This window comes from Mytilus edulis, chromosome 14 (genome assembly GCF_963676685.1).
Source record: "Mytilus edulis chromosome 14, xbMytEdul2.2, whole genome shotgun sequence".
In the NCBI taxonomy this organism is placed as follows: Eukaryota; Metazoa; Mollusca; class Bivalvia; order Mytilida; family Mytilidae; genus Mytilus; species Mytilus edulis.
The window spans coordinates 35,773,340-35,794,718 of NC_092357.1; the positions used below are offsets into that span (position 1 = coordinate 35,773,340).

Genomic DNA, 21,379 nt, shown 5'->3' on the forward strand with positions numbered 1-21,379 from the left:
GATAAAAAGATGCAAAAGATACCGAAGGGTCATTCAAACTCTTTTGTGGAGAACTGTTTCATTGGCAATCATACGACATTTTTTTTTATAATCATAAGTCGAAAATAAACTGACAATACAATGGACTAAAATGCAAAAGACCAACAGACAAACAACAGTACACAAGACACAACATTGAAAAAAACCTGAGTAACACGAACCCCAACACAATCTAATGGTAATTACAGGTGCTTTGGAAGGGTTGACAAATCCTCAACCACATGTGGGACCTGTCGTGTTACTCATGGTAGTAAAAGTATAAACCCGGTGACAAATCTAACTCGGTAGGTCAAATTCGGGGAAAAGGAGACTGAATTACAGTTACGATTATTAAAACGTTTCCGTTGTCATCTTTGAAAAAGATATTCCATAACGTTCAGCCACCCAGTGATGGCGTCCGTGAAGAGTATGATTGGATTATTTTAAGTAAACATTCTTACGGATCTATAACACAGCTATGCGTTTTGTCATGTCATTTTTGTTTTACAAAACAATGATTTGAGTTGAGTGTTCTGGTTTTGCATTTGTCGCATAATAAGGTACCAAGGAAAAATATTCCCTGTGTAGAGAAATTCCGATTGAAAATACAGCATCATTGGTAATCAATGGTGGTTTTTTCTAATTGAATTGACGCTCTTGCAATTTTTGTCTCTTAACATGTTGTAAACACTGATGCCATTGGTAGTGAAAGAGGGACGAAATATACCAAAGGGACAGTCAAACTCATAACTCTAAAATAAACTGACAACGCCATGGCAAAAAATGAAAAAGACAAACAGACAAAGAATAGTACACATGACACAACATAGAAAACTAAAGAATAAAACAACACGAACCACACCAAAAACTAGGGGTGATCTCAGGTGCCCCGGAAGAGTAAGCATATCCTGCTCCACATGTGGCACCCGTCGTGTTGCTTATTTAATAACAAATCCGGTAAATAGTCAATTTGGTAGGTTACATCCATGAAAGGAAAGGGGATTGTAGTTACGACGTAAGGAACATATCCGATATCATTTGTGAAACGGTTTTTCCATAACGGTCAACCAACTCGTGATGGCGTTCGTAAAATTTACGAAGGGATGATTTCAACTTCACCATTTGGAACTCTTTGTTTAAATAAATTTAGTAAATTATATATTTTACAAAACCTGCATTTGTCTTATTTCAAATTAACAACATGATCATTCAGGTTATCAACAGATTTATTATCGGTTTTTTTTTTCTCACTAAAATACAAATTGCTTGCTGTATGCTTTTATTAAGTAAAAAAAAACAATTATTCAATGAAAATTTATCAACATTTTGTTATGTACAAATGTACAATAATTACAATTCAAAACAAGAATGTGTCCAAAGTACACAGATGCCCCACTCGCACTATCATTTTCCATGTTCCATGGACCGTGAAATTGGGTAATAATCTAATTTGGCATTAAAATTAGAAAGATTATACTATAGGGAACATATGTACGAAGTTTCAAGTTGATTGGACTTCAATTTCATCAAAAACTACCTTGACCATAAACTTTAACCTGAAACTCCCACTTTCATTTTCTATGTTTAGTGGACCGTGAAAATTGGGTCAAAAGTCTAATTTGGCTTTAAAATTAGAAAGATCATATCATAAGCAATAAGTGTACTAAGTTTCAAGTTGATTAGACTTCAGCTTCATCAAAAACTACCTTGACCAAAAACTTTAACCTGAGCGGACGCACAGACGAACGGACAGTCGAACAAACGAACGAACGGAGCCACAGACCAGAAAACATAATGTGCCTCTACTATCGTAGGTGGGGCATAAAAAGCCCAAGGTAAAATGACATGGTACACATATCTGCATCAGTATGCCTGTTTCAGAATGTTATTCATCTTATCATGCTTATGCAGTTGATTTTTCCAATCCTATGCAAGGCTTTGATCAGTGACAAATTTGTTGATCTTGGGACTTTCTTCTGCTGCCAGATCCGTAAAATTTCCTTCGTCTGATTCAACAGCTTATCCTTGTGTTCGTACTGTATGTTCTGTATCTCAGACATGGTCAGCCCAAGTTCTACACCTAACTGCATACTGCTGTTTCCGATATGGTTTGATATACACTGCAATGTAGTAGAGGGTGGTACTTGAATCAGGATATCATCTGGAATTCCTAAAAAGGAGGTATATGCCCATGTAGATTATATGAACATTTATAAACAGATTATAAGGGAACTATCAGTAAATGTTATTTCTATCAATTGGTCCCTCACAAACAAAATCAAAAGTCTGACAAAACCCCTTATTATAGACGATTCTTTCCACGTCTCATTTTACTTAAATAACCCTTAATCTAGCTGTTAAGCCATATACTAAAAATTCAAAAATTGATGCGCACATTGGTGCTTATCATTGGGGGAAGGGGAAATAAGTAGTAGTACTTTAAAGGGTCTCTCTTATTTTTTTATAATTATTTTTTTTTAACTACATAACAATTTTATTCATCAAATATTGCTTGTTACATAAACCATTTTTTTATAATTTTTGACTCAAATTTGAATCATCGGAATTGTTTAGAATCCACGTTTAAAACTAATGGTTTTAACTGCATGTTGCCTTATTAAAGGACAGTATAAAGATATATTTAAAAAATATCTCTCCATTTTGGGCTCGTACATTGCCATGACCCACATTTTTTTGTTAAAAAAAACCAACGTTTATTAAATGAGGGTAGTTTTCTCTTATACAGTTGAGTTGAATGACATTATTTTTACTATTATAGTATGATTACACATTTATCATTACTGATACAAAATAACACATAGATGACAGCTAGGTAGCGATTTTAATCCTAGACACTAAGTCGTTTTTATCATTCCGTAGGGACTAAACTTGAGGTCGCCTAGTCGCCCAATGCGACACGATTTTCTCTTTGGGCGAATATAGTATTTTACTTTATGATCCTGATCACCCAGCTGGTGACTGTAAAATATTTTTAATGTATCCCATTCTACTTTTTCTCCTGCTATATAAACAAAAAACAATTCCCAAACGGAAACCTGATTGTCAATCAAAGTGGGAAAACTAAGTAGAGAATTTCCGGAAACCAGTAAGTTCATTTCAATAACCGATGCAAAGTCACGATTTGACATATACTCCTTCTCTAAACACGTACGTGTTTTTATCTCTCTTTTAAATCTTCTATGATTATTTTATTATTGTTTAGTGTTTTCGTCCAAAATGTCGAATCTGCATTTCTTCAGAGATGCATTCTAGTTGTCCATGGAGTCATTAAATGTCCGTATTTTACGATAACTTGTCCACGCTTCAATATTTACAAAATCCTCAATAAAAAACAACTATAAATCTTGAATTACATATAAAAATATCTATTTTCTATCCAATCTTTAACGAAAAGTAATTGAATAATATATTAAATCAACTCTATCAGATGATGGATTGGATTTGAAATAGCATCAAGTAATTCATAGAAATAGCCATATAATATAAATAGGACAAGTACACACCCGTGATATCGCGGGTCCGTGACTGAATTAAAGTATATAACTATGTCTAAACCTTATTTTAGTAATTGGTATTGTCATCTGATAAGTCATGTCGATAATAAGATACACAGTTTTCTCTGCTTTCAAATCTTTCTGTTTAAACCCGTCGACCTGGAACTTATCAGTTATTGGAAATATTAATTATTTGGAAAACAAAAGGTCCTGGCTATCCAGGAATGGAGTATTTTTTAATCAACATCATTGTCCTATATTAGTTATCTTAGAAAGTCTTGCTGATTGCTGAATAAAACTACAATAGGGAACAATTTGACAATGATTGAATTTATTAGTGTCAGTCCTTTGATTATGACTCGTGTATATAGCAAAATCATAAATACACCGTTTGGTGGTGCGCCTGTCAAATGCGGAACGTACAGATAAGGTAATAGCTGAATATACTATTTGTATCGGTATCGGATTCGACCCGGAACTTGTTAATTATTGGCAATATTAATTATGCTGAAAACAAAAGGGTCTGGAGTGGTGTAATTTTTAATCTACACCATTGTCCTATATTAGTTATAATAGAGTTGAATTCTTTGATTTGTCGTTTTTACCCGATGACGGCTGACAAATTGGACCTCGTAATTTTAGTATTATAGATGTTCAAATTGAAGGGAGACAGTATTAGTGGAAAAATCAAATGTACTCAAATCAGTATTGTTAAATCTGAGATATATTTCTGTAATCCAAATAGTATAAAGTTCTTCTGATAAATATTCACCGGAATCGAAAACTACATAATTTTTATAGGATTACCTAACAAGGTTAGAACATTTAGCTTTATTTCATTAGTATACAAATTTCAACTGGTCCCCTGAAAATATTTTGGGGACAAGTCGTACCCCTGGAGAAAAAACCAGTCACCTTTAGTCCCTGTTCCTCCTAAAGAACAATTACGACAACAAATTTACTGCAACATGATAGATTTTCGACAATAAATGTCATGTCAGTGACGCCCGAGGTCAAAATAAATGTTGATTCAGTATTGAACAAGAATTGTCGATGAAAATAAGCTTAAAAGATTGAAAAAAAACCATACGGCCATGACCAATCGTATACGAAACTCTCACTTCATGTTGAGTCAACGTTAACTTCACGTTGTCAGTATTACCAACAGCTTTAACTGTAAAAAAAATTACTGCTAGGCAATTATGCTACAGACATAATCTTTTTAATTTGCAGGGTTTCTTTTTTAATGTGTAAATTTGTGATAATGGCCTTACAATGTAAGTCTCTCGTGAGCGTATAGCGTTCTTGAGAGAGAGAGATAGATAAAAAACAAAAAAACAACTAGACAATGAAGATATAGTAATTTTGCTGACGTTGCATCTTAATTATATCTTATTTTGATTAGTGGTATTAAAAACTTACCTGATGTAACCGGAACTACATCTCTAAAAACCTGAAATCAGAGATCAATAGTTAAAAAGAAGAGATATTAGAATGAATATAATTATTCTAATTTGCAAGAATTTTTCTTAATCTATAATTAAAATTCAATCCTTTCCTGTCGAAAAAACGTAACAAATATTCATGGAAAAGTATTTTGTTTTACCCACTAAGGAGATAATCACCTGAATGTAACGAATAATGCACAATCTAATTGAATATCTTTACTTATACTTGTACTTCTCTTCAATTTAATCTGCTATTTTCCATACCTGGCAAAGTAGATGTGTATCCAGGTTGCATTTTCCTAAGGCATCAATAATATCTTGAAATGTAGGATTTTCCCTTCCTTCTTTCCATCTTATTAAAGAAGTGAATTTTAAATCGTCAGGATGAAGATGTTGGAACTGTTGACTGATATCTTCCCAAATACTGGTTTCCATATTAAGTTCAATGAAGAGCTTACGACAACAATCATGCGTAAGTCTTGCCACCAATCTGCGTAAGTGTTTTTCTTCGGGACATTGCTCTATTTCTATTTCACCAAGACCTGTTGTGGTATAATGAATTGTGAGCTAATGTTTCTTTTGTTTTGCGAAATAAGTGTAACATTTCAGAATGTGTTACAATATGTCTTAAAAAGATACGGTTTTCATAAAAACAAAATCTTATTTCAAACATTATTTGATTTGAACGTGGTTTGATTTTGTTTTTTGTCCATGGATTTATGGAGTTTTGAACAGCGGTATACTACTGTTGCCTTTATTGAGTACATGACATTTATAATCATTGATGTTTTGTGTTAGATTTCTTTTTATCTTTCAAATAAAGGTATAATAAATAGTCGTTCTGATGAATCAAAAAACATTGCTTAAATATATGTACATAGAATGCATTCACACATTGTTCTTACACTTAGAGATAACTGTTAATTGTCATATGCATTGATTGTCATTTCTTTATCAACTTTAAACGAAGAACCTGTAATCACTCCCAGTTTTGTTTGATGGGATTTTTTTGGTTAGTCTCAAGTATTCATTGCAAATTGTTTCGGATTTTTTCTCGACTTTTAATCGTTTACGGGGGGACATTTGTAATGCTTTGCGGGTTTCTTTTCGACATATACATTGGTTTTCACTTCGGTATCTTCCACCTATTTTATCTGATCGATTTGTTTGGTAAACTTTTTATTTTCATATGGATAAACGGGTTAAAGGTTTCAAACCTACCATTGCAAGACTGGTTACATCTCTCACAATAAATCTGTAAAATATTGAAAAGAGAAGGTTAGAAATAATAACTCATCATAGGTACTAGACTTATGTTTTAAATACAAGACGTGCATTTCCTTTACACAAAGTTCAGCAGTTATGCTTATATCAAAATAGCTTGGTAGTCAAATACACCAAAGATCCTTTTTGAGCACGCTCACAGACCACACATCCCTACATTATCAATCGGCAAACAAAATCTAACATGTTTCCTAATTATAAAGACTGCTATAAAGGTCAGCTAATAAAATAAATGGTGGATGTGCACATCTACATACTATGTCCTTAGTATCTACAGAGTTTAATGACATTTAATTATGTGGTTTCAGAGCATCAATGTTGCAGTTGCAAATTTAGGAAAAACTTCTTAGGAGCATAACTCATAGGAAAAAAATAATCATTATGTCCTGTCGATAATTGTTGGTTATCACAACGGGATGGATTTTTCGCTTGAGCCGAAACGGCGAAAGTGAGAAAAGCAATTGAGTTAAAATGGCCAACGGTGATCGGTTTATCACTAATTAGCCAATGATGACGTTGATCTTTACATTAACAACTAGACAACGGCACGTGCGATCCTTAGTTTCTAGGCTAGCGATAAATTTATACATCACTGTACTGTGCTGAAAAAGGAAATAATGGGTCAATAAGATCAGAGGAAAGTTTCGTAAAATAGCGATTAACCAGCTACCTATAAAACAAAAGAAGATATGGTATTATTGCCAATGAGACAACTATCCACAAAAGACCTGACACAGACATTAACAACTATATGTCACCGTACGGCCTTCAACAATGAGCAAAGCCCATACCGCATAGTCAGCTTTAAAAGGCCCCGATAAGACAATGCAAAACAATTCAAACGAGAAAACTAACGGCCTTATTTATGTACAAAAAAATGAACGAAAAACAAATATGTAACACATAAACAAACGACAACCACTGAATTACAGGCTCCTGACTTGGGACAGGCACATACATAAATAATGTGGCGGGGTTAAACATGTTAGCGGGATCCCAACCCTCCCCAAACCTGGGACGAGATAAAACGATATTTAAATGGTTTTTTGTGTAGTTTAGGTAGCCAATACATAGTAGGGACCTTCAAATGTTTAGAAGAAGCCTTAAGCTTTGATGTGGTTGTGATATGCTTGTTTACTATATGACTCTCTGTGGATCGGATGGACTTGTAGATGAATTTAAAATTTCATTCTTAAGAACGTCCGTGTAGTATTTACGGCATACCACCACCACATTGTTGGCTGCTTTGTCGGCCGGTACAAACACAAACCGCTTTGAAAGTATTTGAAGTTTATTTCTTATTCTCGAAATGGGTGTATTATATACTCTATTATTTACTTTTAAATTATTTTCAAAATGTGATATTCTCTTATCTACCACATTCATACATTTATTTAAATAAGAATCAAGAGATTTTTTATCAGATTTTTCCCGTTTACACCATTTTTTACAAAACGAGGAAAGAGCATCTTTGGTGACTTTACGACACTATTTTCAATCTATTTTAGATGAAGGACGATATGTTGGTCCTTTTTTCAAAAAGTTTTTAACCTCTCTGTCCTGGACGATATTGAGGTCCCCTGTAATAACATGGCCATAGGGAATATATCTAAACTTCGACGATTCACAGTTTCAAGTTAAGGGAGTATTACTATCTATATTCACGTCTGATGTAACCGACGTATAAATAAAAATTAAACTTCTGCTGGGTTTTTTGTATATGTATGAATTTATAGGTGGTTCTATATTATCAAAATAGGGAGGTATAAAGTTTTGAACGGTAGAGTCATTAAATATACTAGATAAGTTGATAAAATCAATACCTTTGCTAATATATTTAATTTTCAAAAAATGACGTTTATGATCTTAAGGTTTGTCGATACGCGGGAACAGCCTATGGTGGCAAAAAGCTGTAATTACACGAGAATATTCATACAGTAGGCGGAAGAATGAGATGGTGTCACACTCTTTGAAAATATCGTGTAATTTTCTAATGGGTATTTGACCCAGTTTACATAATAATTGATGCCTAGCATTATTTTTAAATATAGATAGGAGATTATCAAGTGTATAATTTATACGATGTTTAACTCGTGGATTTCGATTGATACGTTTCCCATGAGACCTATTATTTCGTTGTTTTTTATCAATAATATTCATGATATCAATAGAGGAAGTAGTAGATATGTTCCCTTGTCCAAGTATATTGTCATTTAGACCCAGGGGATAAGCTGTTTGAAGTCGTTTAATCCAAGACAGTTCGATAATTTTACGGGAATCTTCAAATTGTGCGACTGCCCTTGTTCAAGTTGTTGTTTCTGGACCGTTTCGGGCGGTTGAAATCTAATAAATTTAATATTGTGGTTGTGTTTACCTCAATGTTGATAAATTATGCTTTTGAATTTCTTAGGTTTTCGGAAGCGGTATAGATGTTCCTGTGTTCGTTTAAAAAAAACTCCCGTCCTGTTTGTCCTACATATTGTATACCACACTTGGGCTTAGTTCATGTAGCCAAATAAATGAGGCTTTGGGTTTTTCATGTTATGTCACAGGAAAAGGAAAGCGAAAAAGCTCTCTCGTTCAATGTTGACCTTATAGTATTATCAGAAGATAATCTAGAACAGATTTGTCATTTTCTGGCATTGCACGGAAATATTTGTGCATTTTTATTGAATAATCTGGCAGCAGCATTGCCACCTTTAACACAATTATAAAAAAAACTGCTACATTTAGATGGGGAATTTCGATTGACGGTAGAATTTATATTTGGAATAAGGTTTTTATAGCAAGTGAATATCCTTGAGGGATTGGAGTTTAGTGTTTTCTTACCATTACGTAAATCATGATTATTTAAAGGGTTATGAGAAGATGAAATAAGGCCGAAAGTCATAACATTGAATTAAGAGTTACAGTAACGGAATATATAAACAATTTATAAAACAGTCGAAGAATTCTTATAAAAACTATATTGAACAGCCTGACAAACAATGACGTGATATATCCAGACAGACATGAAACAAATATAGGTCCGAGAAAACAGTTATGATGTAGTGAATTTATCTATAACAGAAAACAACAAAAATCTTTAAAAAAATTAGCACGTGCTCGATTCAAAAAATTATTTTTTTTAAAGTGTAGTGTATTCATTTTGGGACACATCCCAATTTATGACCTTTTCAAAGTGGACCAGATCACTAATTTATCTTAACATTAAATTACTATAAACTGTTTAGACATGTAATTTCCTATGACTATATTATTCATAAAATATCAGGAAATAAAATTGAAGGGTGTATGAATCAAATGTAAAACACTGTCCGAATTAGGGACTATATCCGAAAGAAGGACGATAACTGTGTCTTGGATCTATTAAAAGGCTAATACAAGAAAATATAAGAACTCTCAGTAAAGCCATAGAAGGGGGCAGGATAAAAAAAATACAGTATAAGAAATAGATCATTAATCATGATAATAGAATAAGTAGACAGCTCTCTCACACTGTAAAAATATAAGGGCATACACTACAGGCACGGGGACACATTCTACTGAATCCACACAGCACGAGTAACAAACCCTGCAGAAAATATAAAAAAGAAGAGGTGGTATGATTGCCAATGAGACAACTATCCACAAAAGACCAAAATGACACAGACATTAACAACTATAGGTCACCATACGGCCTTGAGCAATGAGCAAAGCCAATACCACATAGTCAGCTATAAAAGACCCCAATAAGACAATGCAAAACAATTCAAACGAGAAAACTAACGGCCTTATTTATGTACAAAAAAATGAACGAAAAACAAATATGTAACACATAAACAACCTAGGACTAGTATGTTCTAATTATCTACAGCATTTCATGAAATTCTGTCGTTTGGGTTCAGAGTATTTACGATGACAACCTGTTGCATAAGGAGAATAAATAAGTGCATGTATTCGGTAAACAGGAAATAGATCCGCGATGAATCCGTAAAGGAATCACACAAACTTTAGCTCATATAAAGCGTGTTATTTAATTGAAGGGAGATCTTCTGTGAAGTTCCTGAGAAAAAAATGCAATGTCAATATTTTATCAGACTCGACCACAAAGAGGAATTAAACGTTGACGGACGTAAAACAGTATACCTTTATCCACTCTATCAGAGCTTAAGTAAAAAATACGTACTTTTTCAGAAAACCACAATCTAAGACAATTGACATCATGACTCTGCTTGTGGCAAATGCACCGCAATCCTTGATCTTGACCGGATACTGGCATATCTTTAGGTTGGAAGAAGCATAAAGTTTTTTGGCAATGAACACCAAACTCGATATTAAATGGCATGACCATATGAGACTTCTGTTGCACTGTTTTGCTCTCCTCCGAAAGCGTTGAATAAAATTCAGAAATTCTGTAAACTGCTGCAGTCAAACATTCTTGCACGGAAGATGCAAGTGTTGGTACAATATCTTCCTTCCTCTCTGAATGGATTAGATATACCACAACTCTATTTTTTACTACCTGAACTGCAACATCGTGACTCTTATCCACTTCTACAACGGCAAGGTCGCTGAACAACATTCTCTTTTTTCCTTTGTAGTTTTTTACACCCCATATGGTGACGAATGATCCAAGGAATCTATATGTAAGCGCTGGAGGAATGACTTCTTCAATGAATGTATATGACATTATTATAGATGTTTTTGACGTGCAAAATTTTTTCATGTACTTGGTTTTATTAGGCCTTGTTATCAAACATGGAACAAGAAACCTTGAAATGTCTTGAATGTTGCAATTCAAATTTTCATCGTGAGTTTGTGGAGCAACTAAGATGTCAAGATGAACTAAAACTTCAATCATAAATTCTTTATAAGGAAGAATTTGGTTAAAAGTGTCTTGATTCCATATTAGATAAATATCCTCACGTTCAATAAAGCCCGTATCTATCAATGATTTCAAAATACGAACAAACTGCTTCTCTTTGATCCAAAACTGCTTTTCTGTTACTATTGATCGAAGAACATCTACAAGGAAGGCTGGTCTAATGATGACAAAGTTACGAAGGGTATTTGTATTGAAGTAAATAACTTTTCCAAGAGAATGTTGAACCAAAAGAAAAGTTTCCAGCTGCTGATCTGTGAGTACCATTGATTCGTTTTGTAAATTAAGCATTGCCAGCTGTGCTTTTGACATAACATTTGTGCCTTTTTCTGCTTCCATTAATAGCTGCAATTCCAATGGAACCCATACTGTTGGCATAAGTTCTCCCCAGCGTGGATTCTCCATAGCTTTGTTCATGAGAGTCATTCGGAGATATTCAATCTCTGGATCGTTTATATCTATAGCGTTGATAAAAATGAGTGGCCTGAAGTCAAGATGTTTGAGACATGCATGTGATTTAAATAAATCCCCAATTTGATTCATAAGCTTGTTTCTGTGTGATTCCTGGTTTTTCTGAAAGGATTAAGTTACACATTATATTTCAGGTTGTCATTGATAGAAACGTCAACAAATTAGAGAAGATTATCACTGTATAGCATTTCTATACATGTTCTTCATTTCTTTTCTTCGCCTTGTTTGTTATATATTTATATATAATTCGACTAATTTTTTTTTATTTCCACTACCATTTCCTTTTAATTCCTTAACTATATGATCCTATTTTTTTTTCCTCAAGTCATTTACGTTCATTTATATGTTTCTGAGTTTAGGGAGACGGCAATTTTCACTTAACTAGTACACATTTTTGTTCAGGGGCCAGCTGCAGCCCGCATTCGCTGCGTTGAAGGCACATTGATGACCTTGGTTTGTGTTTTGCTCATTTGTCGGGTTGTTTTTTCTTGATACATTCCCAATTTCCATTTTCAATCTTATTAAATGATCAAACCTGAATATACAGCATGAGTGACGAGCAAGTCCAAACATACTAAGACAAGGAAAGATTTTACAAAACAAACAACATTGAAACCTACGGAGCCCCGCTAGGGACATGCAAAGAAAAAAAAATATATTGTGTGCACAATATAAATAAATTGTGCGCACAAAATAATATATTGTGCGCACAATTAAAATATATTGTGCGCACAACTTAAATATGTTGTGCGCACAACTTAAACATATTGTGCGCACAATTAAATATATTGTGCGCACAACATAATATAGTGTGCGTTAAATACTTTGACCTTACACATGGTACGGGGCTTCGATGTCTCCTTTTTTTAAAGTGACAGAATGGAGAAATGCATAAGATTTTCTATTGAAATGGGGCTAGATTACATGGAAATACTCTAGCAAAAAATCATCAGTGCCTTTGTATCGAATCCTGACATGAATACTATTTAAATTACGTTTATTTCGTCTGAAACTTGGTTTACCAACACAACAGACAGAAAAGGCCCACATGAACATGAACGAAGCTGCATGTCATAGTACAGCCTCATTTATCAAGTGGCAACATATTATAGAATACTTTTAGTCAACGTTTTAGGCTGTTAAACAAATATTGAATAAATATTTTTATATTTACGATGCAAAATACCTTTGAAATCTTATCCTTATGCGTAGCTACAAAAACGATTCTTGGAAATCCTTTATCTAAGCGTTTGGAGTATGTTAAAATGGAATTCACCCAGTGAATCAGATATACTGAAAATAACAGAAAGATACAATGTATTAATGCATGATAAACAAATATCCATTCATCATAATAACATGATGTAAATGAAAAATACACTCAATATAAAAAAAAAGAAGATGTGGTATGATTGCCAATGACACAACTATCCACAAAAGACCAAAATGACACAGAAATTAACAACTATAGGTCACCGTACGGCCTTCAACAATGAGCAAAGCCCATACCGCATAGTCAGCTATAAAAGGCCCCGATAAGACAATGCAAAACAATTCAAACGAGAAAACTAACGGCCTTATTTATGTACAAAAAAATGAACGAAAAACAAATATGTAACACATAAACAAACGACAACCACTGAATTACAGGCTCCTGACTTGGGACAGGCACATACATAAATAATGTGGCGGGGTTAACATGTTAGCGGGATCCCAACCCTCCCCTAACTTGGGACAGTGGTATAAGAACGAACTATAAAAATCAGTTGAAATATGCTTAACTCATCAGAAGGAAACAAATACAAGTGGACGTGGCCATCATTGACAAATGGGTAAAAATCTTAGTTTCTTTAAAGTTTTTCTTAGTTTGTAAGCAGGAAATTTAACAATATTACGTGAAATTTATGTCAAGATCGAAGCATGAACTTCACAGCTGATGATATTCTTTGGGGTTCATTAGCAATACTAACAATCCAGTATATTTAAATAAAAATAATAAAATCTAGCCCTCGAAGCGCTTTTCCGCACTATCCTGGGGAAACAAAGTCAGGAATAATAACATGAGCACAAATAGCCTCATGCTATTGATACATATATAGATTCTTACACTGCAACAAGTGTATTACGATATTTCTCCACTCGAGACAGTTAAATTTTATTATTTAAAGCGCGAGGCTTGCCGAGCCCTTTAAATAATAAAATTTAACTGTCGAGAGTGGAGAAATATCGTAATACACGAGTTATAGTGTCGGAATCTGTTTCTCTAATGCTTTTTATCGTTCTTTTTCAAAGATTTTCAGAAAATTGTGCTCTTTATATGCGACGTCATCAGGCAAGGTCGCCTTTTTTCATGACGTCACAATAGGAAAATTGAGAAGAAAACAAAACATTTTGACGTCATAATCAAATTTCGACTAATCATTTGCCGAGAACAGATTTTTCACTAGTGAGGAGAAATATTTTTCTCACACCGGTCAGGAAATGTGAAAATAACGCAAAAATTAGAGAAAAATAAACTCATCATAAATACCAGGATTGAAATTTTATATTTACGCCAGACGCGCGTTTCGTCTACAGCGTTGTTCTGTTGATACATAAGTGTCCTCATTATGTAAAAACTCCTTCATTCTGGTAGGCTGACATTAATACTTGATACGTTTTTCATGCTTTACTGTCATAGTCATTTGCATTCAGTGTCATATGATAAAATGTGTCTGTGTCTAAGAGTATCAGACATCAGAACAATGATAATCTACGTTAGGCGTAATTATAAAAAAAACTTGGTTAAATTCTTATTGAAAATTCTAGATAATGTTTTTTTTCTTTTTTAAATTTATACAACAGGTGATATAGTGTTTAATTTAATGAATAACGAACTTATAAATCGCATCATTCATCTCACCTGCCACTGACGAATGTTTAGCGGAATGTCCTGACAGAAATGCTAAATCTCGTCTTGCCTTTTTTAAGTCATTGCTTCCGTTGAACATCAATACAAAAATCCCTCTGCTTGTTATAAAGAGCTGATGGGTCATATGATAATCTTTCTGTCCACCAAAATCCCAGATATCTATAGGAATTACAGTTTGCTTATACTTTCCATCCGTAATAGCTTCGACAACTTGTTGGTGGATTTTTTTGTGAGACAATTCACTTGATATCTTTTTCTTTAACTGTTCTTCATACGAAACACTTGGCACATTGTGGTCCTCTGGTAATATTCTTGATTTATTTGTTTCCTTCTTCGCAGCATGAATAAGGGGTAGTTTACCTTTTAAAACAGAGATTCGTGTGGATGAATGTGTAGGAGCAACAGAAACTTCTTCAATTTCTTTATCTTGAGCAGTACTAGTTTCTAAATCAGAAGGAATACTATATTCATTTGTGGTTTCTTGTTCAGACCCACTGGCTTCTATGTAATTAATACTGACATTTGAATCAGTAGAGTTAAGACTTTTACTAGCCGAACAATTCCTTGTGTCACACTGCAAGTTAGAGATACTGCTATCCCTTTCGGTAATATTTATCACAGCGCTTTTTGAAATGGTTTCTTCGATAGATGCCAATTCTGGGTGTGCACTACTTGTATCTTCTATAACAGGTTGTATAGTAACTTTTGTTGTAGGGATCATTTTTATATATTCTTCAGATATACTTTCAGATTTAGAAATTGTCATAAGCATACTCATAAGTACCTCCTGCATAGCACAACCTGAAACAAAGATTTGAAACAAATCAATCAAAATCTTCAGGTCAACCTTCTCATTTAACAAGGCATAATCCATATTTATTTACAAGTATTATATAACTACTAGTATTGATTTAATCATATCATATTTCACTTCAATTGCATATTTTTATATACAAATGTATATATATATATCATCTAAAATTTTAATGGTAATTGCCCTGCTAAACAAAATGTAGATGTTATTCAATTAAATCACTAGGTCTTTCCACGGAAAAATGGAAAGATCCAATTAAAACTGATTGTTCGGAAAACAATTGAATGTCGTTCCACCTCAACGTCCTGACCTCAATTTCAAGATCATATGTCAGTGGTCTCAAATCGTTTTACTTGACATAAACAATACGACATGTGCCATCATTGGAATAGGAACTGTTTTAGATGGCAATATACTAATCATAGAAACCGGGATTCGATTTTTATATTTGCGCCAGACGCGCGTTACTTCTACAAAAGACTCATTAGTGACGCTCGGATCAAAACTTACTCAGTTTTACATTGTGCGACCATGAAGACTTTCTTATTTCTTACCCCCTTTTTGAATAGAGAAAGAATACTATTTGTTTCTTATAAATTCTGCAGTTTTACCTTTTGGAAAACATATCCATTTTATTTTCTCTAAGTCCATGCCAGCCCTGCCAATGTATATCCATATTCCGTCAGTTGATTCACGTTCTTTTGGAATTGGTTCGCCGACTAGAATTTTTGCAAGACAGCTCTTACCGGAGTTATAAGGCCCAACAATATATATTATGTTCCAGTAGCAGTTGTATTGACCAAGTTTGAGCACTTCCAGCAGATCTGAAATTGTTTCCAAGCCAAGTCCTCTTAATTCCTCTAATACTCTTGCTATTGAAAACAGTGTAAAGAATATGATTATTTTCCTATAACTTAAATTTTTGTACGTTTCGGGACATATGATAAAATTGAGAATGAAAATGGGGAATATGTCAAGGGAGACTAAAGAGCTATAATGGTTGAAGGCCACCAGGGGTTCTCCAACACAGCGAGAAAATCAGCTTGTCATGACCATATAGGTATATAGACTCATTATATGCATATGGATACCAGGACTAGTTTTTTGTATACGCCAGAGGCGCATTTCGTCTACAAAAGACACCTCAATAACGCTCGAATCCAAAAAGTTAAAAAGGCCAAATAAAGTACGAAGTTGAAGAGCATTGAGGACCAAAATTCCTAAATGGTTTGCCAAATATCTACGGTAATGTATTCCTGAGGAACAAAAGCCTTAGTATTTCAAAAATTCTAAAGTTTTCAGTTGTAATCAAAAACAGATGTGTCGGATCGACACAATTTGTCAATATCTATAAAAAAAAAAAAAAGCTTGAACCAATTTATAGGAAATGAACTTTTTAAAGTCCAAAGCCTGATTTTTCGCCAAAGAAATCATAAGACGTACACTCGATCTGTAACTTAGTAGACCTATATACCAAACTTCGCCTCAATATATTAAGTTGTTCACAAAAAAAATCGTTAAAGGTTACGCGGAACACTGTGTCTCGCCTGCGATTACTGCTGACAGTGTTCAAGTGTAATATTGACTAGCAAAGCGAGTTCATTAATCAGTTACATGCATAATTTAAAAAAGAATTTAGACTTTTTATTTAAATTCTATATCATGGTCTTAACGATTAGCTTCTGTCCAAGTTTCATCATAGAATAAGTCTGTTTGTAAAATAAATTAAATTCAAATGTCTATGTAAAGTTAGTCCATGCAACGTTAGTTGTCTTCGTCCATGAATGTATAGACTAGGCTAAGTTCTGAGTGTTCATGTTTACACAATATGAAATGGTTCAGTAATACTATCAAGTGCTCGTGATTTATTTAATAAAATAAGTTTAAATGCACAATATGCCTTTAAATCATACATTTTAGGTTTAATATGAAAAAAATCAGAATAATTGTTACGTAATTAATTTTAAAAAGCGAGAATTAACAACTCTTTAAAGTTAAATTACAAGACTAGTACGAATTATAGTTAACATATTTATACATGGTCATACGTGCCCTGGTGAATGAATGAGAACGACTAGTGTTTTCCTGCGAATGTACTTAAAATTCTAGCAAAGTTTCTCTTTGCTTATTGTTTTAGTTTATACGTATTTGTTTTGTTTCGTACTTTCTCCCGTCGCATCGTTCATTTCTTTAAATTATGTTTTTGTGATTTGTTTCGTTAATACACTTGTTTCATCCTGACGGAACAAATAGTACTTCAGTAGTACAATGCAATGTAATGTAAATTAATATGCTTTTCTGTATACCTTTGTTCAACTTAGGTGATACCAGAATACAATAATTTATATCAGTAGGACACATATTCATAGATGATTTTTAAACATTTCTCATGCATATTCGATGAAATACCCAAATGTTCTAAATACTCATATTGCAAGTTTGTGAATAACTAAAAATATAGATATAGGAAGATGTGGTATGAGTGCCAATGAGACAACTATTCCTCCCAGTCACAATGTGTAAACAATTAACAATTATATGTCAAAGTACGGCATTCAACACGGAGCCGTGGCTCACACCAAACATCAAGCTATAAGGAGCCCCAAAATGATAAGTGTAAAACAATTCAACACCAACAAATGCCAATCACTGAACAACACGCTCCTGACTTAGAAAGGGCACGACTAAGACGACTCATAAATACAAAGTACCCCAAAACAATAAGTTGTAAAGAGAAGCAAGATACGCTTGCACGAAAAGATTAAGTAAATATAAAAACAGATCCATATCTATACAGACGCAAATGGTAACGATTCATACGATCAGAAAAGCGAGAGAGGACACGAACGAAATATCTTACCGTACCTAGATGCATGAAAAGACCATGAAGACACGACTATCATTTACAAAAGCGCATGATACTATTAAGACACAAACGAGATGACACCTATCACATAAAAAGCAAGAACAAATAAAGATCGTGAAGATTCAAATGTACACAGAAGCAAGCATAAACGACAGCAAGGTGACGAGTTCGTTGTGCACAGAGGCATAAAAGTCGCAGGAACTTAACGAAGCAGGTCAAACTTCGTTCAGTGATCGTTTCCGTTACGTTTCGTTTCATTTTTCCTTACTCCATAAATCACTACCACCGGCTTCTGTAATTAGTAGTATGCGGACCCGTAAGCGTATCGGAGCTGGAACTCCATGGGAGTTTGGAAGCAAGTGTACCAGAAAAGAAAGAAAGGACAAAAACGAGATGATACATTGTACACAGAAGCAAAAACATAAAATAACATGGCGTAACAGATATAAACAATAGCATTTCAATCTCATTTACATTCATTTTTGATAATTCATGATAGTCAATCAACGTAAAATACAATTAGTAACGTTACAAAATGTAATGCGCGATGGTTATATGAATTTGGGGTTGGCAATCCATAAATAATATAAATATTACCTGTTTCTTGTTTTTCGCTTCCTTTTACCTAGAAAAAAAGGTTAATACGTTTTTACAATTAAATAAAAATATTGGCACGGATCTAAATTATATAAGTGAATGGGATAAATAGTTCTGTGGTAAACCTTAGAAAATCTATTGTACAAAAACCGTTTTAATGTAGGTCTGTCACAAACTATTTTAATGTCTTAAATTGTTGTAATATAGAACTGAAAGTATATGCTGTATACTATTGTTTGTCTGTTTGTCTTTTTCGTTTTTAGTCATGGCGTTGTCAGCTTTTTATAGATTTATGATTTTGACTGTCCCTTTTGGTATCTTTCGTCCCTCTTTTGTAAGGTAGAAATGTCAGGAGATGTTGTACGGTAGAAATGTCAGGATATGCTGTACGGTAGAAATGTTAGGATATGTTGTCGGGTTGAAATGTCAGGATATGTTGTAGGGTAGAAATGTCAGGATATGTTGTACGGTAGAAATGTCACGATATGTTGTACTGTAGATATGTCAGGAGATATTGTAGGGTAGAAATGTCAGGATATGTTGTACGGTAGAAATGTTAGGATATGTTGTACGGTAGAAATGGCAGGACATGTTGTAGAATAGAAATGTCAGGATATGTTGTAGGGTAGAAATGTCAGGATATGTTGTACGGTAGAAATGTCAGGATATGTTGTAGGGTAGATATGTCAGGATATGTTGTAGGACAGAAATAGCAGTTGTATTGTAAAATAGTTCCTGAATGATGTACGTTAAAGTAGCTATGATTACGATAAATTCTGTCGTTTCTGAAGTCAACAGAAGATAACTGTGTCTTATTTAAGAAAACGTAGCAAATATATTATGAACAAACACATCTGAAAATTACTGAGAACAAAAAGCTCATAAGAGTTATTGATAACACTCCTGTCACTGAATACTACAAACATATCTTAAAATCTTAAAACACAAATTCATACAATTGTTCTGACGTGTTCGAAATTAGTACTATGGTAAAACTGTTCAAAAACTATTAAGAATGGATCAGTTAAGAACTCATTCATTGTAGAAATTTCTATATTTTTTCCGGCAGATAAGAACTGTGTTTTGGGGTTGGAATTTCCAAAGCCGCCTTAGTGTAGAACAGTTATTGATGAGGTAAATTAAAGCAGCTCTTCTCTGCGTATGATTTCAGCCGGTATAACATGCTTTCTTTTTGACAAAAGTATGAAAAAGGAAAAGATCAAAAGCGTCTCCTTATTACTCTCAATGAAAGGTTTGCTAACCAGTGTTTGCCTACTTGAAACATTGACATTGCACAATTGTTTGTACTCATGGTGTATGTACTTTGTACATGTTTGGCTTTATCAATATTTCGATTTGAGCGTCACTGATGAGTCTTATGTAGACGAAACGCGCGTCTGGCGTACTAAATTATAATCCTGGTACTTTTGATAACTATTTAAACCACTGGGTCGATGCCACTGCTGGTGGACGTTTCGTCCCCGAGGGTATCACCAACCCAGTAGTCAACATTTCGGTGTTGACATGAATATCAATAATGTGGTCATTTTTATAAATTTCCTGTTTACAAAATTTTGAATTTTTCGACGAAAAACTAAGGATATTCTTATTCCAGGCATAGATTACCTTAGCCGTATTTGGCACAACTTTTGGGAATTTTGGATCCTCAATGCTCTTCAACTTTGTACATGTTTGGCTTTATCAATATTTCGATTTGAGCGTCACTGATGAGTCTTATCTAGACGAAACGCGCGTCTGGCGTACTAAATTATAATCCTGGTACTTTTGATAACTATTTAAACCACTGGGTCGATGCCACTGCTGGTGGACGTTTCGTCCCCGAGGGTATCACCAACCCAGTAGTCAACATTTCGGTGTTGACATGAATATCAATAATGTGGTCATTTTTATAAATTTCCTGTTTACAAAATTTTGAATTTTTCGAAAAACTAAGGATTTTCTTATTCCAGGCATAGATTACCTTAGCCGTATTTGGCACAACTTTTGGGAATTTTGGATCCTCAATGCTCTTCAACTTTGTACATGTTTGGCTTTATCAATATTTCGATTTGAGCGTCACTGATGAGTCTTATGTAGACGAAACGCGCGTCTGGCGTACTAAATTATAATCCTGGTACTTTTGATAACTATTTAAACCACTGGGTCGATGCCACTGCTGATGGACGTTTCGTCCCCGAGGGTATCACCAACCCAGTAGTCAACATTTCGGTGTTGACATGAATATCAATAATGTGGTCATTTTTATAAATTTCCTGTTTCCAAAATTTAGAATTTTTCGACGAAAAACAAAGGATATTCTTATTCCAGGCATTGATTACCTTAGCCGTATTTGGCACAACTTTTGGGAATTTTGGATCCTCGATACTCTTCAACTTTGTACATGTTTGGCTTTATCAATATTTCGATTTGAGCGTCACTGATGAGTCTTATGTAGACGAAACGCGCGTCTGGCGTACTAAATTATAATCCTGGTACTTTTGATAACTATTTAAACCACTGGGTCGATGCCACTGCTGGTGGACGTTTCGTCCCCGAGGGTATCACCAACCCAGTAGTCAACATTTCGGTGT

At 34.1% G+C, this 21,379-nt stretch overlaps 1 protein-coding gene across 1 annotated transcript in view; it reads right to left on the reverse strand.

Annotated features, from left to right (window-relative positions):
* Positions 1-1,280: 1,280 nt before the first annotated feature.
* Positions 1,281-21,379, reverse strand: part of LOC139502439 (uncharacterized) — a 33,473-nt gene continuing 13,374 nt past the window's right edge. Inside the window, exons 8-16 of the mRNA XM_071291915.1 lie at positions 18,789-18,816; positions 15,937-16,197; positions 14,503-15,312; positions 12,787-12,893; positions 10,434-11,702; positions 6,203-6,236; positions 5,246-5,523; positions 4,956-4,986; positions 1,281-2,188 (exon numbers count right to left, since the gene is read on the reverse strand). Coding sequence (XP_071148016.1) covers positions 1,908-2,188; positions 4,956-4,986; positions 5,246-5,523; positions 6,203-6,236; positions 10,434-11,702; positions 12,787-12,893; positions 14,503-15,312; positions 15,937-16,197; positions 18,789-18,816 — 3,099 coding nt within the window. The 3' untranslated portion in view covers positions 1,281-1,907. The remainder of the gene's footprint in view (positions 2,189-4,955; positions 4,987-5,245; positions 5,524-6,202; positions 6,237-10,433; positions 11,703-12,786; positions 12,894-14,502; positions 15,313-15,936; positions 16,198-18,788; positions 18,817-21,379) is intronic.